This window comes from Acanthaster planci, unplaced genomic scaffold, assembly GCF_054643075.1.
Source record: "Acanthaster planci isolate LZ-2023a unplaced genomic scaffold, COTS_SCS Contig211, whole genome shotgun sequence".
NCBI lineage: Eukaryota > Metazoa > Echinodermata > Asteroidea > Valvatida > Acanthasteridae > Acanthaster > Acanthaster planci.
In genome coordinates, this window is record NW_028257832.1 from 13,292 (window position 1) to 37,762 (window position 24,471).

At 43.1% G+C, this 24,471-nt stretch overlaps 1 protein-coding gene across 1 annotated transcript; it reads left to right on the forward strand.

Moving 5' to 3' along the window:
* The first annotated feature begins 378 nt into the window (after positions 1-378).
* LOC147795028 (guanine nucleotide exchange factor subunit RIC1-like) lies at positions 379-24,465 on the forward strand. Its single transcript, XM_087132322.1, has 31 exons — positions 379-627; positions 4,475-4,582; positions 5,328-5,404; positions 5,682-5,786; positions 6,162-6,304; positions 7,637-7,770; positions 9,219-9,310; positions 9,897-9,985; positions 10,489-10,633; positions 10,978-11,026; positions 11,356-11,535; positions 11,721-11,859; positions 12,163-12,266; positions 12,806-13,006; positions 13,606-13,771; positions 14,224-14,331; positions 14,742-14,884; positions 15,229-15,357; positions 16,327-16,426; positions 16,698-16,825; positions 17,222-17,268; positions 17,515-17,639; positions 18,177-18,319; positions 18,558-18,644; positions 19,056-19,333; positions 19,496-19,693; positions 20,461-20,588; positions 21,251-21,466; positions 21,831-22,008; positions 22,535-22,723; positions 24,064-24,465. Exons 1-31 carry the CDS (start codon positions 487-489, stop codon positions 24,326-24,328), a joined length of 4,335 nt encoding a protein of 1,444 aa, XP_086988448.1. The 5' UTR covers positions 379-486; the 3' UTR covers positions 24,329-24,465.
* The last annotated feature ends 6 nt before the right edge of the window (positions 24,466-24,471 follow it).

The window sequence follows — 24,471 nt, forward strand, 5'->3', positions numbered from 1 at the left end:
GAATGATCGACAGGTGTCTTGACAGTTAATTGATTAAATTAGCATAAACATCAATATGGTAATTTCGCTTACAGTGATGCCCCGCCTATATTCTAGACCCTTCAGACACATTTGAAAAGGTGGTAATGACTTAATAAGTACATTAAGCAAAGTCAAACGAGAAGTGCTTCGTAGAAATAATAAGGAACCCTTTTTGGACAAAAGAGAACATTAGATGTCAATTTAATGAAATCCTTTCATTAAATTGTATTTTTTCCCTACGCATCTTTTTGTCAAAAGTTAAAGTGAAGTTACCTGCCATTGGATGTTGAGTTCGCGTATACATTGAGCCGGCCGTCCAAATGACCAATCATGTTGATCCTTACAAAGGCCACCTTAGGATTTGCAAGTGACAGGTTGGACATGTTGGAAAATATGGCGACTTCCACTGCACGTCGTCTGAAATAGCGATGCTATTGTTGACTTGAAAATACTTCGATTATCGCAATGTATTTTCCCGTGGGGTGGCCCAAACATCTAGACGTGCCTTCTGTCAAAGCAGAAGCAGTCCAAGAGGTTTTAGCTTCACGGGACAGATCACTTTTTGCTGTGGTTACTTCGCAGTCCATTCATATCTGGCAGTGCAAGGTAATTTAACCCAATCGGATTGAAACTTGTAACTACTACTATTAGGCCTAAAGTAGGACTAATAATACTGTACTGTAGGCCTAACGTCTGGACGTTGGACTTCACTGTAATTAGCCGGCTTGCTTTACACGTTATGAACTGACATGTTATTGTCCATTCCCTTACGAAGCAATGATTGGCATGGTCATGATGGTCAAAATGTCTGCAAAGATTACCTTCTTGTCATTGTCAGTACATTAGTTAGGCCCCTATTTTAGTATTTTTTTTTTATTAAGGCCAAGTCTAAATTGTTATCAATATCATTATCATGGCTAGCAGTTCTTATTTACTGAGGTATTATTTCATAATAAAATATTTGGCAAAAGCTTTTCTGCCTAGGCCATGAAGGCTGTTTTGAATTTTGATTTTGCTTTAAAAATGAAAATTGTACTTACATGTGTAAACAGGCCTGTGGTAGGTACAAGTAGGCCTAAGGCCTAGTAGTACTTTAAGAAATAACATGAATCATGGTTAAGCTTAATTTTAAATGTTTAACATGTTTCACAGTTGCTTTCAGAGATAAACTTTTTAGAAAAATGGCTGGTTGACTATTCCTGTTTGAAATGAATTTAGCCTAACTGCTTTAAGTACTGTCACCTTCATTACACTTGTATTATACTTGGGCACAAATGAAAACTCGGAAAATCTGTTCAAAGTCTGAGCTGATGCCACAGCTAAGGAAAAAGTGTAAAGCATAAAATGCATCCCGGACACCGATCGTAATGGTGATCCGGATAAAATGTCATTAAAACGATGCAAGCACAGGTGACTATTGACAAAACATTTAAGCATGAGCAGGCACACCAAACCCAAACCACGGGCACCATGCCCAAAGAAAAATCCAAGACAAATGTAATATTTTGTGCATCTTCCCACCGATATTGAACATTCAGTCGGAAAGTCACATACATCAAAACCTAATAAGCATCCTCGAAATGCATACACTTGAAAACTCATTGAAGGGAAGGGCAATGTAGTAGAGGTTTCCCACTGATGTTGGACATGAAGTCAGAAAACCTCTAACCCCAATGAAGCAAACGTGATATGAAATGCGCTTGAAACACATTACAAATGAATTCTAGTACTCCCACCTTCAGTCAGGAGTATGTGAATGATATGCACTTATAAGTTACACATTGGAAACTTAAGAAGCAATATCAGTAATTCGCTTATAAGCATCAAGAACGGGTTGGTTGCTGACTGTCTGAGTCTGCCAAAAAATTGCCAGCAGTAGCTAATTAACCTCCCAGCCAATGCCGAACTTAAGTTAGGCAGCCTAAGAAGATACTGCTGGTTAGGGCCTATAAACACACCAATAATGTAATGGGACGTAAATGTACTTAACACCAGCCTCCAGTGACAGCCCTGGTGGCTCATCCAAGTAACTTAAAATTATAGCCAAAGCAAGCAATTATAGTTTACAATGTGAGACTACCGAAAATCTCATATGATCTAACTCGACCTGAAGGTGGTCGATCAGGGAGGCGGCAGGCAAGAGTAATCCAGACAAGCTAACAAAAGTTCTGCCTGCTATAAAAGGCTGTGACAGAGTGATCAGAAAATTACAGTCGCACTACGAGCCAGAAGTGGACATGGAGGCGGCTCATCTCATTGGTCAGAAGTTTTTCACACTTCTAAATTTGCATAACCAGGTTTCCCTTTGCATAATATCATATTTGACATGGCGCACTTGTGACCTCCCTCACATGAACAGGAGTAAACAAACATATATAGGTCAAGTTACCTACCCAGTCATGCGTGTCGCAACAGCGCGTACAAGTACACCAGAGCGCCCTATCACATGGAAGCCTCTTTACCTTGCGTACTCCTGAAAGCAAACAGTACGCCTAGTATCAAATCTTTAACCATCTGATATTATATGGTAAAAGGTACTATGCCCAGACGTGCAGGTGTGGAAAATCACAGAACAAGGCTGTTTCTATGCTATTGTTATTCTCGTTTCCCTTGGAATGTGCTTCAGTTTCTTTCTCCCATTCTTCAAGTAAAGCAGGTTTTTTTTTTAAAGATTTTAACCAGAAATGGCACTTTTTGTAAATATATGTAAAATCATTTGAAGTATTCACACCTGAACTGTGCACGCCTAAGATCAAGGAGATTTATAACTTTCATAAAGATCTGACCCAAGGCTGTGGCTCGCATCAGACAAGTGCATACACCGTGATAGTAGAAGTCAGGGTTGAAGTGACACATAATGACTCACAAAGAAGAGAGCTCAGACTCACGCTGAGAACTTAGACTGGAATTAGAATTTAATTAAATAACATTTGTTCATGATGTACTGTGGAAGTGCACCTATGCAAGTATGTTATACATGCACCATTAAATTATACAACGCACAAACATGCAGGTACATGTATATTGAAAGTCACAGTACTCAAAGCAGTTAAATTCGCTTCCAACAGGAAATGTTGGAAGTGTGTTGTGCTGTGAGTCATTGTCTGGCTGATGACACTGAACCTGGTAAACATTAAACCCCTGAAGGAAGCTCTGTGTACAGAGGTGTGATGTCTCTTGTTTAAGAAAGCACACCAGGATTGGTCAAAGAAATTTCTTTGATTGCAATAAAACCTGCTGGTCTGGTTCTAAGAGGGCTGATGTGGTGGGGATTTTTGTTGCTGTTTTGCTGTAAAGCAGTAGTGTTTGATTTGAACTTTCACTGGTGTCCAGTTAACTGTGGACAAAACTGATTTGCATCATGCAGTAGGTGTTGTATTATTTTGTTTTTCTTGTGAAGTTTTTTGGCTTCTTTGTCCTGCTTGTTTTATACTTTTCTCTTTTCCTTGTTCAGTTAATTAATCACACCCAAATATTGAAAAGCCCCAAACATGGTTTTGCAGTATTTTCAGTGGATTTTGTTTTCAAAAGCTTAGCTGCCTTCTAAATAGCATGGTATCGGATTGATAGTTACAGTTTAATTTTTCTTGTCTCTTTCTATTTAGTATTAGTTCCTTCTCTTCTTTTACTTTCCATGCTGTAAACATTGTTTCTGCAACACGTGCAGAATTTCCTGAGGCCAATGATCTTATCTGTTACTTCTCTGTCTTAATGTGAAATGTCATTACAAATTGAAAGGCTCTACACAAAGTCCTGCATGGCTTGGAATTTCCTTGTTTTTTCCCTTACTCCAACAGCTTGTACATGCATATTTGTTCCTTTCTCTTTCATGTTGTCTTCTTTATGTCGTGTTTCCTTCCTTGTTCATTTCTCTTTCGTTGGTTTCTTGTGTGCTACTTTTCTATTTTGCCTGGAATATTTTCTGAAATTAGTCCAGGTTCACATGTGTATTTCAGGCAGATTAGTTTTTGACAGTAACCCCCAGGCCTTTTTCTCGGAACCATCCTGAATCCTCTGATTTTCAATGTGAAAAAATTGCATTCAGCCCAAATCCTCCAAAATCCTCCAAAATTTCTTGGAAATGTCATTTGGAGGTGTGCATAACTGCCCAAATCCTTCAAAATCCTCCGGCAATTCCTGTCATTATGTTGAGGCAGTGAAAATGGCATTCTTGAGCTTTGCAGTTGATTCAAAAGAAATATTGGGCTGAATTTGTGCTTGACTAAGCACAGACAAGATAAGGTCTAATCCACGACCTTCATGTATGACATCCTTCAAAATCAGCCATGCAATTTTTCCATACATTCTGAATCCTCCAAATTCCTCCACTTTGCAGAAAAGGATTTTGGAGGATTTTGATGGGTTAAAGTTAATGATCTGTAGAACAACAATGATCGATTTGAATGTAATGAAATGAAAAAAAAAAACTCCTCTGCGTATATATCTTATGTAGCCCTGTGTCCTGGTGGTGACATACAGACGATCAGATGATTCTCTCATTGTACTGGGAACCAACCATTGTGTTCAGTGGCGACCAGACTGCACTGTCTTGGCAGTTGGGGTGAGTTGGAAAGGAACTGAAGTCAGTACATTTAACTACGGTAATGCCAAACTTGGCCAATCAACAAGAAGGTGGCATTTTGTCATGTTTGTTGGCATTTGGTTCTCGTCTGACGTCATTTCCCCATGGACTGGTACATGTAATACATGTAATATGGAAATGAGGAACTCAAACAGTTTACATTTATACAAGTCCTGGTTGACTGCATGTACATAAGTTAAGCAACGCTAATCAGTAAACAAAATAAAAAAAGTTTCAAAATTGGTAAATTCACAAATGATAGTGATTTGATTGAAATTCAGAACAGGAATGTACTTTGTGCCTGGCTGTACATGTGCAGTCTAGTTCATGCACACTGTTATATGGTGTGAGCTTAACTGACATCCACACTACCAGTAATTTGAAGTTCTGGCACATTGTGTTGTCTTGTTTGTTAAGCATTTCAGTAATAATGTTACATGTATAAGCTGTCGGCCAGTCACAGAACAGAATCTATGAGATAGGGTAACCTTGGTATGAATGCATACCATGCTGGGTTCTCCCGTGGACACAAAGAAGAACTTTTCAAGTAGGGTAACACCGTTGGCAATCCTACAACATTGATGAGGATCGTATTGGAGACTGATGGATAAGGCCCAATGCCTCAGCTGTTGAAGGGGCTGTAGGCTGTATTATGACGGTCACTAGTCAGAATCCCTCTGAAGTCATCTTTATAGGTTCCAAATGTATCTTTTTTTTCTGGCAGACATCCCTTGGTCACTTGCTTCTCTTCAAAGTACAACACGAAGGTGGCCAGAAACTCTTCTCTACAAAACAATCCAGGTAACCTGGAAACAACAAGTGAATTTTAGGCAAAGTCCGAGCGAGAACTAAACTGATGCTGTTGATTTTTTTCAATTCGTTTTTACAAGATCCATGCAAGTACTGGTAGAGGATGCTATGGATTGGACCAACATTAGTCCGTTGCTTGTAAATAATTGTGCTGCATTACGAATCATAAAAACAAGCTTAATAAGCGTAATGTCGAAATTTTGCTTTTGAAAGTGCACATTGTGTAAAGTCCTCAAGAAACAATGTTCGATTGTTTGGGGTTTTTTAGCTCCACCCACTACAGGTGGGATGCGACCGAAGCTGATACGAATGCAGTTCCCATGCTGAAGATCTCATACTCCTATACATTACAGATACCAGGCGGCGTCAACAGGTGGGATCTTTGTTTACCCTGGACATGCCTGAATGTCATTTCTAAGGCTGTGTAAGCCACAAGTGGAAATATGCCTCAAGAGGATCTTTAATTTGACTTTGCTCAGTGGAAAATGGTTCTTGCCATATTGATCAGCAAACTGTAGATGAATACCAGTTGCTAGCTGTTACTTCAAATGTTGAGCAATGGCTGTTAACCAGGGCTTTATGAAGTTAAGTGTTGAGGTGCGATTTACCTGTTCACTTAAGTATATGCAGCTTGAATGTATCAATTGTATCCAAAAGTATCCAAAGTCTTTTTGTATCCGATTTAATTTTTTCACAAAGCTTGTTTGGTTACCTCTTTTTTTTGGGGGGGGGTGCTTTTTTCTCATAGCCTGTGCTGCCTGAAGGATGACCTCTTGGTTGCTACTGGCAACGGCCTGTTGATGCGAGTAGGATGGGATGGCAGTTGCCGTAACTTGATGGATATATCAATCAGGGCCATTCCGTTCTCAATAGACTTGCAGCAGTCCCGAGGTAGGTAGTAATGCTGTATGTTGTGTCGTTTTAGAGGAAAAGGGAACTAAGAATAGTCCAGTACATTTTGTTGAGTCGTAGTTTTTCCATATTTCAGAGTAGGGTAGAAAGTACAGTCCTGTCGAAATAGTGATTTTGCAGGGGAAAATGTTTGATGATTTCATGGTACAGTGTACTGCAGTGAGATGTAATTTTTTAGATCAAATTTCCTCGTGTAAATCAACTCTTTAAGCATTTTTTATGTCCATTAACGTTTCTTGATAGCCGAAGATAGAAAAGAGATTTGAATTCCGTGTTGCAATGTGTCTGACATGACTATCCAACATCGGGAAGGACTGAAAAAAATGTTGGCAACATAAAAGAGCCCCTCAGTCATGCCACTTAGAAGAAATTCCTCAAAGATAAGCTTTCAGTGTATTTACTGTGTAAATGCTTATGCTATCCTGTTGGTACCTTCGCACTTCCTGGAATGATTAAAGTGAAATCAATACCATGTGCTTGACACTTCATGATCTGTAGCCATGTTTGTGCTTCATGTTACATTCTATGGTTGCATATGTATTCTTGTTGCATTGAACGGATCCAGTTGGAACAGCAGGGACAATTTTATGTGATCCAGTCCACGAGTCATGAATTTCCCACTTCTAACATGCAATTGTATTGTTCATACAGTGTATTTGTAAATTGTTTTCGACAGCAGTAATAACATGAAACATCTGTTCCATTCAGCTGTTGACAGGAAATGAGTTATCTGTTTCCTGCCTAGAATTTGTGTTTATCAAACCTGGTTTAAATTAAATTGACAGTAATTGAAACAGTCATTCGGAATTGATCTGCCTTTGGTTACATTTGTACCAAAACTTTTGCGCCCCAAAAGGGTCTGCTTCTTCAAGCTGAATTTTGCTTCAAAGGGCAGTTAGGTTGGAGGTTTGAAGCACGGTCTCCTATTACTTGCAATTGATTGTTTATTAATTTAGAAAACTAATGCAAAAGGGAGTTAGAACGAACAAGCACAGGTGTCTCAATTACAGTTGTTTTAAACGCAGTGACACTTACCCTTACATGTAGTTCAGTTTCTTGAACAAGTCTATTACCTTTAAATGCGACTTTTTTTCTTATTCATAGGTACATTTTAAGTAGGCTTAAAGGCCAAGGTTCCTTCAGATCCCCATCAAAATTCTCGGAAAATTCGCAGGAAATATGCATATATTTTCACTGTTCAATCTGCCGAGCCTATATGTTTTCACATCCAGTGATGTATTTTGACTGTCTTCCTGGAATCTGTACATGTGGGGTAAAAAATGATAACCCCGTGAACCTTTGAACTTGCAGAGTCAACATTGGGTGACACCACCCTGTCCTTCAAGCAGTCTGAGTACAGCATGATCCTTGGAGGCCTGGCCGTCGTCCTGTCAGATGGTAGAGCAGCTTTCCTGACCGCAGAGAACAGCAAGTTTGAACCAAGAGTAAGGAACTAATGCTGCTGATAGTCAGGAATATTAGTCCTGACACCCTAGGGTGTATGGAGCAAAATATTGAAATCAGAGGATGGAGGACTGTTAGGGTGAAAGGTCATATGTGACTGGAGCCCACAAAATGACTCATTTTGTGGGGTTAAAAACTCTCGATGCCGGTTTTTTTTAGTGACTGTTTGTTTGCATTAGAAAGAGGAAACCAAGTGGTTTGTTTTGATATAACACTCAGTTTTACATCCTAGTGAAAACTGACATGGTGGGTGAAAGATGTCAGAGTTCCTGTTGATATGAGGTTTATTCCAGAAATTAGGGGTCCGTTTTTTTCGTGTCTCTGTCACATCTGACATATGGTTTTGTAAGTTCAGAACACATTTTCTAATTTTCTAGAGTGATGAATTAATGCATATTACCTGCCAAACAAATAGTAATAGTTTGAAATCAATTCTGGTGATATTTCCATGTCACATGACAAAGGTCAGATGTAACAGGGACACAAAAATGTCACACTTTTGGACCCCTAATTTCTGGAATTACCCATAGATGGCAGTCAAGGAACAAATGTGGTTATATCGGTATACGGCACACCGAATGTACCAAAATGCAGGGAATATTATTTTAAATTCTCAATTCTCATGCAGAAAAATACGGTATACATGTACATGTAGATTCTGGCTGCATATATTGTATACCAAGAATATTCATATTGTGCAAATGCATGAAAAATACATGTTCAATTTGGACATCCACCTGTTGCATCCTGTTAGCATTAACAACCCATGCACCTGCAATGCAACCTACCGTAAGAAGCTGCAAGCTCGACATGCACATAAAGTTTAAATGGAAAATGCATTATGCATGGATTGGTTTATATCTCAATGAAAGTTGCCATATGTCAGTTGTTGAGTCATTAGGCTTGGCAAGAAGTCAGCATTACGTGTAGCCAGAGCCTGTTGATAGAAGTCCCATGTGAGGTCAGAGATCAGGAAGTCCACCTGCTTGTATAAGGGTCTCCATAGTTAATTCCATGGTTCTTATTTCTGACCAACCCGTTTTGGTTTTGTGCCTACCGACGGGGGAAAAAGTTTATCTCTGCCACCGACCCTGTCTTGTATTTCCTACCTAGAAAAAAAATTCTTAAAAGTTTCTAAAGGCCAAAGAAATATGAGAACCGTAGAATTAAGTGTGGACGCCCCAATGATGGTGGCTTGTCATATGCAGTGTTGAGAAAATCATACAGTATTTGTAGTTCCTACTGCGTTCTTACTGGAAACGTTTATGAATGAATTATCCTAAACACTCCTCTTTCCAGAAAACCAGTGGCTGATTCGTTGCACTGTAACTTTCTCAGAGCATCATCAAGTTACACAAAGTAATCATTTCTCAGGACTAAATTACACAATATAACAACTCAGGATCCCGTCTGTGTTTTTCTCCCTCAGGCAGTACATGCAGTCTGGGCACCAGACATCACCACTGCATGCTGCGTCGCCATCAACCATAAGTATCGTCTCATCGTGTACGGCCTATCCAAGTATGTCCGGCCCTGTCCAAATATGTCCGGCCCTGTCCAAATTGACCCGGCTATAGCTAGCATTAACATGAAGGCCTATAGGAGCTGTGGCTTGTGGGTGATCCCATTTCTCATCGATGCATGTGTTGCATCCTGGACTTCTACACAGCCCCAATTATGCTGTTGGTCATTTTAGTCAGTCGTGCCATGTAGTCAATGGCACTGTGGAATTTAAGTTCTCTTGTGAGTTGTGGGGTCCTGAGAAGAACCAGCCGTTTTCAATCATAAAAGAGAGTTGCTTCCGTGATGTTGCCACAAGACGTCGTATGTTATGTCCAACATACAAATCTACCAGTCTTTTTTGTACTGTTCTTTGTTACTGCACTAAGCGATTTGACGGGAGAATTGCAAGGTTTTTATTGAATTTTGCTTGTTTCATTTTTTGGAAACTCTGCGCTTGATAGGGCATGCACTGAAAGATACACGTTGGGGTCAAATGTTTCTAGACTGCTTTTATTATTGTTACTTTTGATCTTGTAAAAATCGTAACAACGCTGCTTGAGATATTAATGTAATCAGCATACCTTTGTTTTGATATTTCGTGCAGTGGTCAAGGTGTGGTTTTTGCTGTTGACGAGGTAACTGGTGCCCTGCTGTTGTCACATCGGTTAACACTCTCCAGTTCTGACTTTCCAGGTAACAGAACGGAATGAAATTTGTTTGAAATGTGGAGCTGCATGCAGGGCTTTGATAGCAAGTCCACCAAGAGTCTGAAGAGAAGCTCACGTTGGCATACAGAGCTGTGAATTTCTCCCTTTGTCAGACTAAGATTAAAACAGTGTACTAAGTTCTTGCAAAGAGCTGTTGAAAAACGTCTACTATGGAAGTTTTGCATGTCTGCAGTATTCCAGGCCAGTTCTTTTGTTCCACAGGGTATGCACAAAGAAGGTTTCCTTGTGGAACAAAAGAACTACCCTGCATGATGGCTACCACGTGAGGCCTCTACGCAGGCAAAACTCAAACCGGTCACCACGGAGCTTTAAAAGCCCTATGAAAAGTTGTATGTGACTAAGATTTGTTGGAGACAATTTCAAATAGTTCTTTTTGGGAAATTTGAGAACTTCAAACTCACTCAAAATTGTAATTCCTTAAAGAGTGACGTAACTACAAGTTGTGTACATCTCATTTATTGTTTCCAGATGGTTGCCAAGCAGCGGGGCCTGTTTCCATAGTGAAGTGGACCCCCGATGGCTGCGCTTTGGCCTACGCCTGGCAACAGGGCGGATTGGCTCTCTGGAGTGTCTTTGGAGCATTGCTCATGTGTACTTTCAGCGGAGATTACGGGTGAGACCTGAAAATTCCTTTTGTCCTGACATCAATCCTCAGTGCTGCTTGATGTTGTTTAAATATTTTGCTTTAAACTTTGGTCGATTTAGAACCTGTCATATAACCCTGAACAGAAAAAATGCCAGACCCGTACAATTTTTTATATTTCTGACTTTGACTTGTGAGTGAGAGTGTGAGTGAGATACCTCCTTTTTTTATTTGTCATAAGCTCACAGCAATCTTTTTAAAAGGATTTCACCGGGTTTGGCAATGAGCCCGTAAGCCGTTGAGGAAATCTGTTTGTGTTTGTTTTTCCATATGAGTTTGGGTGTCAAGTTCTTTTTATCCATTTTCGTTGGCAGGCTTTGTCCAGATACAAGCAGGCCTTACCCACTGCACGTTCAGTCCATGGTGAGTGACCACTTCCCAGTGGTTCTGAAATTCTGCTGAGGGTCTAGAGGTCATGACCTTGGTTCCCCGTGAATTATTCCCTCAAAGGTGTGGAGTTTGTTAGGCTAATGGCCTCTGTTTTCTGAAGAAAAATGTCTTAGCTCCTTCCAAAAGAATGTCCAAGATTAGTTCTTTTACCTCCAAATCGCGGCTTCTCAGGCTTTCAGGCTTCGTTTTTATGAACTTTCATGTCCCAGAAGCAAGGCTGGCTTGCTCAACCCGACCCCATTTTTCTGTCGTGTTACATTAGTTTTTGCACTGATCTTATTTGTTTCTGCTTTGCCATGCAGGATTGGGATCCAGAAGGTTACAATCTGTGGCTGACGACCGCTCCCCAGTCCGGCCAAGACAGACGGACTTCTGGTGCTGGTATACCCTTCCCACCTGTCGTTCAGCAGCCCGATCAGCTAGCCGGGGAGTTACTGTTGGTAGCGTTTGTCAAAAGCGCCCTGACCACCAACCCTTGCATGGTGGGTAAAGGCTCTGTGTTAACATGCGAAGCTTCCCATGTGTGCTGTTGCTTTACTTTTTTGTTGTGAAATCCTGTTAGCAAGTGATAGTCCTTGGGAACACCGTGGAAAGATGTGTACGTTAGTTACAGTGCCGGGGGGTATATGTTTTATCTTGGCTTTTGTTGATTCCTAACCTTCTGCAGTCCAACCACGAGCACTTGTTTCTGCAAGGAGAAGACCGGTTATATCTGAACACGGGCGATACGATACTGAAGACAGGTCAGGCTGACGTCCCGTTGGACCAGAGCCCAGTCTCAGTTCCTTCACAGGGTAATGCACCAGGTGAGTACATGCTGCACCATTCCAATCAAGTTTGTGACGAGGAAAGTTCACATTTGACTCGCCTCAGAGGAATGCTGCAGTTTGGCCTGGCAGTCGCAGAGTTTCTTACCACACAAAGTGAAGTGAGCTTTATACTTTGACAGAGAAATTTTTGCCCTCTGTGTGATGATATGACATGTTTGGATCTCATAAAAGGTGTTTGAATGCCATCTGTAGACTTCATTCAAGCCTGAATTTGAAGGGTTATTTATTAACAATTAGCCTGTGAGGACTTGAATTTGATATGTCTTGATTCTGTGCCAGTTTCAGTTTGTGAGCCATCGGGGAGTAGTGTGCTGATTGGCAACAAACAGTGGCAAATCCTGTCCTTACCGTACAGTTACATGGCCAGCAACTGGCCGCTGAGGGTAGGTTTATCCTTAATAAGTTTTATTTGAGTGGGTTCAGTCCTTAGAGATGTGGGTCCTTCTTTGTCTTTGGCAGTAACCAGTGGCACGTCCTGTCATTTTCATTCCGTGATATGGCCATCAACTAATCTCTTCTTGGTTCCATTCGAAGTTCCTTATTACAGCATTTAGCTGTGGATCCGTCTACTCAAGGCATAGCCGTATGTTCCATTTGAAAGCCATAAGACCTTCATCCTGTACCACGTCAGCTGCAGGAAAGACAGTTTTGCTTGTCATTCATTTTAGTAAGCAGCTGTGGATCCGTCTACTCAAGGCATAGCCGTATGTTCCATTTGAAAGCCATAAGACCTTCATCCTGTACCACGTCAGCTGCAGGAAAGACAGTTTTGCTTGTCATTCATTTTAGTAAGCAGCTGTGGATCCGTCTAGTCGTTGCGAAGCCATACATGTAAATCCCACCTCAAGTGCCTTGAGGCCTTCTGTTCTGCACCATGTCAATTCGCAGTACGAATTTCTGCGCCCTGAATCCCCCTTTGCAGTATGCAGCTGTGGATCGGTCTGGCCACTGCGTGGCCATAGCCGGTCGGTTTGGCTTAGCTCACTGCACCCTCTTCGCCAAGCGTTGGAAGCTGTTTGGTAACGTCACCCAGGAGCGAGACATGTCCGTCAGCGGAGGGGTGACGTGGTGGAGAGACTTCTTGGTGCTGTCCAGTTACAACCACTACGAGAGTCGGCATGAGGTGAGGGAGAAGGGGCTGCCCCAAAATTGAACTGTGCCCATTTCTTAATAATCCCGTTGGAGATTTGGAATTTCAAATTAGGCTTGGCACGGTTTTAGTTGGAGGAACTCCGCATCATTGGTGTTAACTATGCTCAGAGGAGTCCCTTCCTGATTTCAGGTTCACTTATGGGAAAACAGTCCTTAATGGGAAGATCTGGTGTCCTTGTGTAAATTGGGGGAGGAGCTAAAGTCATCAGGGAGGGGGTAGCAAATTATTCAGACCCCGTAGTTCCATACCTTTTTACTGTCCTCACCAGGGGCCAATTTTATAGAGCTGCTTAAGTGCAAAATTTGCTTAAGTACAAAAAACCTTGCTTACAAAACAAAGGTTACCAGCTCAAAATTTATGTGATTGTCATGCTAACCAAAAGACTGGTAATACCATTCAAAAACAATATACATCACATGGAGTTTTGGCTGGTAACCTGATTTGTTGAGCAAGGTATTTTTCATGCTTAAGCAAATTTTGTGCTTAAGCAGCTCTATGAAATTGGCCCCTGTACTCAAGACGTCAATGCTGCGGATGCAAAGCTTTTGCTTGCTGTTCGTATCTTACAGTTGCGGTTGTATCCCAGAGTGTGTAACCTTGACAACAGCTTTGCCTGCATCACCAAGGTGCCTTACCAAGTCCTCCTCCTCAACGTCTTCAAGGACCTGCTCATTGTCTTCTGCGTGGACTATCACATCTCTCTTTACAGCATTGAACGCAAGGAGAATACAGCAAGTGAGTCCCAGGCTAATCGTCTTCGTCCTCCAAAACACTTCAAGAATTCCTTCAGTCCCCTCTGTGCCCGCACTTGTAACTTCTTCGGAAGTGTACTTTGTCTTTCAAAACCATTCATAGCCTTGTGTGTGGTGAGTTTCAACAAGCACTGACCCTTGACACCTGACCTCACGTTCACTTGACCCTTGGCTGTGCTGTAGCTATTCAGATTGATATCACTGCAAGGTACCTCTGTGTTACAGTCAGTTAACATGTTGAAGCCTGTCATCTGAGAAAATCTGGAAGATTCTGTGATGTTTTACGTATTACACAGAAGTTTTGACTTTAGAAGTAATAATTGAACAGGACAGCACAATACAGTTGACTTTTCACAACACAGGTTTGATGTTCTGCTTCTGAATAAATTGAGAGAATTTAGTAAAAGTTTTTATCTTTTGAACTTTTTGTTTTAGATCCAAGTGCCAGCATTAGCAGGATTCAAGATCTTTCTCTTGCCAACTTTGTGCCTCATCCTACCTCCTTGGTCTCTCTGACGCTCACTTCACTCAGATCAGAGACAGGTGAGTAGTTAAACTCATCAGTTGACCATTACTCATCTGGCTGAACAGTTTTTGGAAATATCAGTGTAAACTTACTTAATACCCTGAACTAAAAATTGGGTTAACAATCCAAACCCTCCAAAAGAATTCACGTGCTTGTTCTGCTGAGTGTCGTACATGCTTTCTGTGGTAGATATTGTGGGGACCACAAGCATTGTGAGGACCCAGAAAGGTCCTCACAGCTTGGTCCACTCTTAGCTCGCGCTAAAAAAACCTTGGCCAGGTGGGGCCTGAAAATCCACTAGATTCTGCTGATTTGGGGAATTGATGTCCTCAGTGGCATCATGGAAGACTCGGCAGCCTAGCTGAAATTGCGAGAGTGCTTGATATTGCTGCTAACCGATGCTAAATCTTCTCCCCCCCCCCGACAGTTTCTCCCGAATTGGCCAACCACGTCAAAGAAGCGGAGAGTCTGATCATCAACGTAGCCGGACGGTTACTGATGCTACAGAGGGATCACACCAAAACCCCAACACTGACCCACGCTCCCCTAGACAGACGGAAACACAACGAGGTCAGTACCTGTGTTCTCCTTCGTGGATTTTTATTAAAGGTAGAATGACCAAGCAATCAGTAGACTGGAGGGCTGTCTTTTTGGGAGTATTCAGTTGGGCACGCCATATGTTAGAAAAATTTTAAACGTTTTTGCTTTTGACTATTAAAATCATCAAAGTGAACTGAAACAATTTTAAAAAGTTATATGGAACTGTACAACTTAGTCTGCGACTCTGTTCAGCGACAATTTACATCAATTTTTCAAATTTCTTGGGGGGAAGGGGGTTTAGTGTTTGTCGTTTCTGACTAACATTTGTTTCCGAATTGCTCACGTCTCATTTCGATTTTGCTTCCTTCTCGTAGATGCCATTCTGTGCCCCGGTGGTGCTAGCGTCTTCTGTAGAGAACATCTGGACGACGTCTCGCAGCAATCGGGAAAAACCTCACCTGATGGAGGCACTATGGATTGGATGTGGTGCCGCCGGCATGAAGGTAACAAGGAACAATATGTCATCTAGTCAGATGTGTCTATTGACTGACTGGTCATAATTGTATATTTACCAGCACTTCACTTGAATATGTAGAGTGGCAGACAATTCAGCGATTGAATATTGAGCGACTGGTCTTATATGTATATTCTCTGATATATAACATATTTATACTGACTGATGGTTTATCACCAACATATTTCTCTGCGTTCTGAGAGCCTATACCAAAAGAGATTTCTGTTTGTGAAAGCTGAAGGTTGCAGGAATTTCTTGTCACTCACTGGCTGGTGTGCATTCGTCATGAAGCGTGATGATACCTCATTGCTCAGTTGATCCTATCACTTCTGACATTATAGACATCATTGTTTAATTAATAGTGTACATTTAGCACTGAGTATGGACCCTCTGCTGTTTGAATACGGGTGATGCACAAGACAGCACCCCACCAAGAGTTTTGCCAGAGAGAGGTCACTTTTCAAGTTTACGGTTGACACGCTGCCGTGATTAAGCACACTTCGTACATAATTTGGGGATATTTGATTGATAGGGGCATTCCCTGCACCATACAAAAACCATCGTTTCTGACAGCCTAACACCCATTCGCAATAATCAATTTTGAGTTTTCAACCAAGACAAACAAACATTTGGTAAAAAATTCAAGTTTTCTCTGTACACCACAGTTAGCGAATGAGACTTTGTGGACTATATGTCCCATAATGCACTGAGGAAAGGCCTCTCCATGACACCCTCTTGGTGGTGCACTGCATTGTGAATCGCCCGTATTGTGGACACCTGTTCAGGTTTATTCAGGCTGGTGTCAGATCAGCCTCTCTCTGTGGCACCGACTGAGGGGGGTACTTGATACATTGTGATATCATTTCAGACAGCCAAGGAAAATTGCTCAGAAATGAGCCACCTTGACCCGTACATTCCTGAGGTGTCGCCTCACGGATGGGTGTCTTTTTGATTTCAGGTGTGGCTACCGCTGTTTCCCCAGAATAACGCCAAGCACCACCACAGCTTCTTGTCCAAACGAATCATGCTGCCGTTCCAGCTGAGAATCTACCCTCTTGGTAAGCCAAGAACATATACTCAAACCAGACCACAATGTGAACAGTTTCCGTGGCGTTAACCTTTCTTTGACCAGGAACCACAGGAGGTCACGGTTTCTGTTGATATAAATCTTAGCAGCCATCTGCATTGGCTGTTACTTTCAATGCAATCCACAGCCGATGGGAATTAAGGATGTCATTGCAGGACTGGCTATGATCAGTGGTCTCACTCTCCGACTTCTGAAACGTCTTTCAGCTCCGTTTATTTGACTTCTTCGCTTTATTTGCACAGCCGTACTCTTTGAAGACGCCGTAGTGTTAGGGGCGGCTACGGACACCTTGAGCTGTGAGCCCCAGACACCTTGCAGCGCTGACAGTAACAAGCCAACGATCCTGCCATTTACAACGTTAGAACGAACAGTAAGTCAACATCCTCTCAATAGAAAGTAAGAGGTCTTATTCCCAATGCTCACAAAATCATTTCATTGTGTTCTTTCAGAGGGCATGAATCGGATCCAGTAACTCCTTATATTGGCGTACCAAAGTGAATATGTCACAGGCACAACTGTGTGTGTGTGTGTGTATGAAAGGCATTAGCGGCAGAACCAGTTCGTGAGCCAAACACGCACGTGCGCTCCAGTCTTTGCACTACACTTCTTGGTTCAAAATGATGTCACGCCTTGGTACTCTGCAGGAATGCTGAAAATGACATGTTGAAGTTAAATGATTCACTGATCACCTGACATGCTCCATAATTTCCACTACTTAAAGAAATGGCCTCCTTAACATCCCGATGGCACCCTTCCTTCTTTTCAGACTCAGATCTACCTGCACCACATCTTAAGACAGTTATTGAGGAGAAAGTAAGTTTGTTCGTTCATTTTTCTCAAGGTCTTCATTGCAGAAGAGTTAGCAAACAGAAAATTGATACATTTTGTCACAAAGGGATGCCAGAAATCAGTTAAGTAAACTTTGTTGTCAGGTGGGAATGGAAAATTTTTGTCTTGAGAAGATTTCATGAAAACCAGCAATGTAAAATGTTCTGCATCATTTACGGGGGCTCTTCATAAGTTATCAATTCCATGTTATCTTGCTTCTTTTCTCTGTAGTCTTGGCATGCATGCGTTGCAGATAGCCCGGAGTTGTAAGTCTCTACCGTACTTCCCTCACGTCCTAGAACTTATGCTTCATAGTGTGCTTGAGGAGGAGGCTACAGCATCAGAACCTATTCCTGGTAGGTGACAGAAATCCAAAGTCTTGTGATAAAAGTGAAATAACAAAGAGTGTTCTGGTAGAGGAGACTACAGTATCAGAACCTATACCCAGCGGGTGACAGAAATGCCAATGTCTCGTGATAAATGTAAATAATAGTGTGCTGGAGATGGAGGTTACTGCATCAGAACCTATACCTGACAGGTAACAGAAATCCCAATGTCTTATTGTGGTTTTAAACTGTAAAAATGACAGTTCACTGGACTGTGAGTCTACAAGCTGAGTCTATGCCTATGCGTGTTTACATCCAAATGTCTTATGATAAAAGTGACGTGTCATAGTCTGCTGGAGGAGGAGTCTACAGCACTAGAACTTGTACCAGACCTAGCCCAAATTGAAGCCAGTGACTTCAATGGGAGAATATATTCATTTCAGCCATAGCCATAACTGTCGCACACAGCCCCTGATAAATGTCAGTACCATTGTGTTTATCAAGATAAAGATCGAAGTTGCAAATGACGTACGATGATTGATGATTGATGTCTGGCATTACCGACAGATGCTCTCCTTCCCCGCGTGGTTGCCTTCATCGAGGAGTTCCCCCAATTCTTACAAACCATCGTCCACTGTGCCCGCAAGACTGAGATAGCTCTCTGGCCGTACCTCTTTGGGACCATCGGAAGCCCTCAAGAACTCTTTGAGGTGTGCCGCTTAATCCCTTTAGCACCCTAGTCCGGGGAATAGGATTAAAAAGTAATGGAATGATAACTCACAAGTTTGACTTCTTCTTGAGGGATATCTTTCCCTCACAGTTGACCAAAATGCCGAGGTTTTTTAAATGAGACATGTGGAATGAACAGGAAGCTTGCTCTTTTAGAATTATTTGTAACATTTTTGGTTAAAGTAAATGTTTTTGGTTTTTCACATCTTTTTATAACAGCAATGCATAAAAACTGGTGCCCTGCAGACTGCTGCTTCTTACCTGCTCATCCTGCAGAATCTAGAGCCTCCTAAAGTCAGTCGGCACGTGAGTACCAGTTACCCATCATTCTACACTTTGTGGTTGAAAGTCCTTGGGCCAGACACTCCATTACATATACTCTCTCCGTTCTTGAGTAAATAGTTACCTATGAGGCCAAGGAGATATTGTTCCATTTAAATAATTGTTCCTCACCAAAATGGCAGCATCAAGCTGAACACTCCTGAGGCAGCTCAGATGGGCAACGGAATAGTTTATTAGCTTCATGAGAAGGGATAACCATGATAAGTCGTGAAGTTTGCAAAGTGTGCAGTTTTTGGTGGGTTTTATGGTTCTGAGTATAATGGTCAACTGTGTAATAATTTTGGATACTGAGCTTAGAACATGAATATTGGCTGATGCAAATGCTTTATGAATAAACATGCTTCATAAATAAACATGTTTCATGCGTATTTTCAGCATGCTACACAGCTCTTGGACGCTGCACTTGATCACTGTGAGTGGAAACTCTGCAGAGATCTTCTCAGGTTTTTACGTTCCATCAGTGCCACCGACTTCGAAGTGGCTAGGACTCCGCCCCCGAACCTAAACAATTCCATCGTCTTCCCCCTGGGTAGCCCCAACCCGCTGCCGACCAAAGAGGGCGTGGCTAGTCTTAAGCGGGGGAGGCACTCCAGCAAAGGGGGCCGGATTGGCATGCCGGTGAATGAGAAGCAGGAGGTGGTGCCGGAGAAAAGGTGGGTGAGGCCAGTGAAAATGTAGGAGGGGCTAGTGAAAGGTCAGTGACCCTGAGGCCGAAAAAAAGATTGGCCAAATTGGTCAGTAAGCTCTGGTAGAATTGGATTGAATTTTTTTTTTAGGTACCTACCTCATAGTCACCTTTTGTTCCTTCTACGCAGCCGTCTGTCCTCCCAATCCAAGCCATCATCTTCCCAGTCCAAGACCACGGACCAAGCCACATCTGTGGAGGAGTACTTTGTGGACGTCATTCTCAATCGGCATGCCCGGAAACTCCTCACCTCCTTGAGGCTGCGGGACCTCGGTCTTTGCGCGGCCTACCTGGACTTCAAACTGCAGGCCTGGCTGACAAAAGAAAGGTGAGTTTTCTGCAGAGATGTTTCCATAGTGTACCCAGCCAAGTTCGTTTGGAAGCCAAGGGCAGACACACCTGTTACATCCACTCCTACCCTTTGTTAGACTTAGACTGTGTCTGCAGTGTGTTTTTTATGTCTGTGACTTCAGTTTTGGTCATTACGGTACCATTATGCAGCTATGGTAGATAGCCCAAGCCCATAGCCACACTGCCCATTTCCAGCAAAGCCTTAGAGTGTAGCCAAGGGACCTTGACCCAATCTACTTTTACTTGAGCTTTCTCTTTTTGCCATTTTTTGGAAGCTTTTGGTTCACCTCCAGCCTCAGTGTTATCTGGGGGGACCCACAATTACTTTCCCACACTTTACTGGGGTAACCAAATAAAACTACTTCAGACTTTTGCTTCACATCAGAAGCTCTGAGATATACTGGACTGAATTCACACAGCTGAAAATTTAAGTCCATGCCGATTGCGAACCTAAAGTTTTGAAAAGCCTCCAGTCTCAAATGTTCAGACTTTTGCTTCACATCAGAAGCTCTGAGATATACTGGACTGAATTCACACAGCTGAAAATTTAAGTCCATGCCGATTGCGAACCTAAAGTTTTGAAAAGCCTCCAGTCTCAAATGTTAACGAATACAGCGTGCCAAACCAGCCAACTACTGGTGTACTTGAAGTGCCCCTGTTGCTGGCCCACGCCCTACACCCTTTAGCCTGCTGATGGAGTCCAGTGGATGACCCATTCAGAAGAGCTCGTGTTAACTGTTGCAGGGGACGCGTGGCCAAAGTTGAAGACTTCGAGGCCGCCTTGAAGCAGCTCCATCAAGACTTCCAGTGGCCTCTGCCTACCCTGTCCACCGGGTCTGCCTCTATAGGCATCAACGTTACCAAGAGTCCCAGTAAGTCGGTTGACACCTCATTTACGCCATTCTTTGGTCTCAGATCAGTTTTAGATTACCACGGAACGTAGCAGTTATGGCCAAGAGATTAGTAACAAAATGACAGCGCGCTATGTGTATATACGTACACTTTCCTATGACAGTGAGGTGAGATGCAGTCCTTTGAGCTGCCATTACATGTGACCCGAAGCCTGACGCCATTATGTTTAGGTCTATTTGGCGTGTCGAGAGCTCTATTATTAGCACTGGAATTGGTTGCTGGGACACAGCGTAGCTCCCTCATAATTTGTTCTGAGTGCGAAGCTCTGTATCGGAGCGCTTGACCTCATTGTAGTTTGCAGTATGATGTTAGGCAACGGTTAATCACTTCAAAGGGACTTGCAGAGCGTATGATATCTGAATTAGTGTGCCACTCAGCTGATGCAACCTCAGAATGGTGTTCTGGCTGAGGCACATTTCAAATCTTACAGCTATCGAGTTTTAGCCCAATTAGATTGTTTCAGATAGTTTTAGATAAATTCATCGTCTGGCAAAGTGTTACTTTCCTCGCCTCGTGCCTCTGTTAGTCCTGGGCCGAATTTCACCCGGGAGCCTGTCAGTCACTTCTCTGGTCCAACCCCCCCCCTTTCAAAATCTGGGCCCACAATCTGATTGCCTGACAGGTTTACTTGTCAAGTCGTCACCGCCCACCGCCGCTACCATGCAAGCCCAAATCAATGGTCTGAAGCTGTCCAGTGATCCCGAGATGGACAAGCCCCACCTACCAGCCCACCCAGCGGGCCTTCGAATACTCATCCGACCTCACAGCTTTACGTCGGATAGCACGCACAGCGATGTCCGAACCGAAGAGGCTATTCTCAAATACCCTTCAGTCAAAGGTATTGACTGGCATTTTTTTCACTTTTGGTTGTTAAGTAAACCTAATTAAGCAGAACACGACAAAAATCGGTCAATTGAGATTTATTATCATAGAAATTCCCTGAAATTGAAAACTATTGACATAATTTGTAATTTGTATGGAAATCGTAGTTTTAGTGTGATGAGGCATTTTGTCGTTGTTGGGCAGTGCTTTTGAATCTGGGAACATTTTACCTTGTTGATCAACTGTTAATCAGGACACCGCAGAACGCGTACTTTACATCTGCAGTAAACTTATTCATAAGATGATAACCTGTTTCCAGACTTCAAACAAGACATACAGACCCATTACTTTAAATGTTTTCCCTGGTGTTATGCCCAAAGGTTCCGATGACAACAGCATTGGTACCACTGAGCCTTCGGAGGGCAGTTCCTTGTTTGGGGAGGGAGAGAACCTACTTGAAGACAGCATGTGGAGCAGCAGTGCCAACCTGGAAGAACTGGAACAGTTTTACCTGCAGCTGAGTCAGAGCGGCCCCAGACAGTCTGACAAAGAACTCAGGTAGGGTGATAGTGTGATATTGCCCTAGACAGTCTGACAGAGAACTCAGGTTGGGTGATAGTGTGATATTGCCCTAGACAGTCTGACAAAGAACTCAGGTTGGGTGATAGTGTGATATTGCCCTAGACAGTCTGACAAAGAACTCAGGTAGGGTGATAGTGTGATATTGCCCTAGACAGTCTGACAAAGAACTCAGGTAGGGTGATAGTGTGATATTGCCCTAGACAATCCGACAAAGAACTCAGGTATTGTGATATTGCCCAAGACAATCTGACAAAGAACTCAGGTATTGTGATATTGCCCTAGACAGTCTGACAAAAAACTCAGGTAGGGTGATAGTGTGATATTGAACAATGCTTTAGACAGTCAAAGAACTCAAAACAGATGTCACCCCAATGAGGCGTCGCTCCTTGGTGACAGAGCCCCCCTCTGTCATCCATGCAAAGTGCCCAGTAACGATCTCCAGCTGTCTACAAACTCCTGAACGATATCCTGAGAATCAATCCCATCCCATCCTTGCATCCAGGTATCTGTTTGACATCTTCCTGGCCGCCGTGTGTCTGGAGTGGGCTCTCCTCATCGCCGTCATTCTCAGGGATATTAAGCTCGTCTCCAAGGTCGTCACGGTAACCACAGCCTCCGAAGTGACCCTGGATGTTGTTGCTCGCATGAGGGAGGGGCTTTCGTTCTTGGAGCTGTGGGCGGAATCAGAATGGTAGGCAGCTGAAAACCTTCCTCTCTCTATTCTGAAACTGTAAATTTTCGAGATTTCCACAAGTGATAGAGTTGTTTTCGGTATAAATCTCCAATTTTTTTTAATTCCAAGTTTAAGATCTTGGCTGGTCACACTGGCATTGGAAAGACTTGCAATACGTTACAATAAAATACTTTAAGATGCGCATGCGTAACTGTCATGATCGTTGCGTAACCGAGGACCTTTCCACCACATTTTATCACAAGCTGCAGTAACATCATTTTGTATTTTACAACATGGCTTTACTGCCTTGTAGTGTCAGATCAGACAGCATTTTAACACCACTATTGACCCCAACAGTTGTATATTGTACTTTGCGACGTAATGACCCTTAGCATTCTAACACCAAAAATCACTACCGTTGTAGTGAAGCAGGGTGTTGTCCTGTGGTATCAGATACCTGTGGCAATAACATTACCAAGAGTTTTCACAGTTGTTATTTGGTAAGGTGGAGTTGTATTGCGATAAAGTGTCAAATCACCTGACAGTGACATAGTGTCCATAAACTGGACTTGTTTACAGCAGATCTGGTTTGTGGTCTGTTTCTTGTTTTGATTCATTAACCCTAACATTCCAACCTTCTTTGGTTAGAAAACCCGGCAGACACATCATCAGTCTGCATCATTTGTCAAAGTGGCTTGCCTGCCTAGTGTAACAAGATCCAACAGACCAACTCCCCCCAAGGCCAAACGGCCTGGGAGTCTGTGGTTGCTAGTCACCACAAGATCCAACAGGTTGACTCTCTACAAGGCCAAACGGCCGGGGAGTCTGTGGTTGCTAGTCACCACAAGATCCAACAGGTTGACTCTCTCCAAGGCCAAATGGCCTGGGAGTCTGTGGTTGCTAGTCACCACAAGATCCAACAGGTTGACTCTCTCCAAGGCCAAATGGCCTGGGAGTCTGTGGTTGCTAGTCACCACAAGATCCAACAGGTTGACTCTCCCGAAGGCCAAACGGCCTGGGAGTCTGTGGTTGCTAGTCGCCACAAGATCCAACAGGTTGACTCTCTCCAAGGCCAAACGGCCTGGGAGTCTGTGGTTGCTAGTCACCACAAGATCCAACAGGTTGACTCTCCCCAAGGCCAACCGCCAGGGGAGTCTGTGGTTGCCGGTCACCATTAGATCCATCAGTGGCATTGTTCAATGGGACTAGCTCCCATTGTCTCAACATGGCCAGTTTGTTCGGCTGCTGTTGATTGTCCAACGCGCCAGACTTTTTTCATCAGATGCACTGTGCTACATCTGGTAGGGTTTAAGTACTACGGATCATTCATCAAGTTTCTTTGTCGTTCCTCCTCACAGTCCGGGATACAAGCCCCTGTTTGTAGCCATCCGTCCCCAGGCCCAGGTACTAGCCGAGGCGGTGGAGAAGGCTGTCACCCCTCCCCACACGCCCCACTCCCGGACCTCCTCCACCTCGGACCAGTCGGTGGGCCACCAGGAGATCAAGCGGCTGGCCTCCCACGGCAGCGGGGCCATCTCGGAGCACGAGCTGTCCCAGGAGGAGGTATTTGAGGAGGCGGGGCCGAACAAGGAGGGGGAGGAGAGTGGGTGCCTCGTCTCGTGATGGTGGAGGCCAGTCAAGATTGTTGTCTCTGTCATCGGTAGGTCGTGGCGCTTAGGCTGAGAATTATACGGGATCATTGTCAAGGAGATAACTTGGCACTTACAACAGGAGAGGCTTAAAAAACAGTCTGGATTTTATTAACG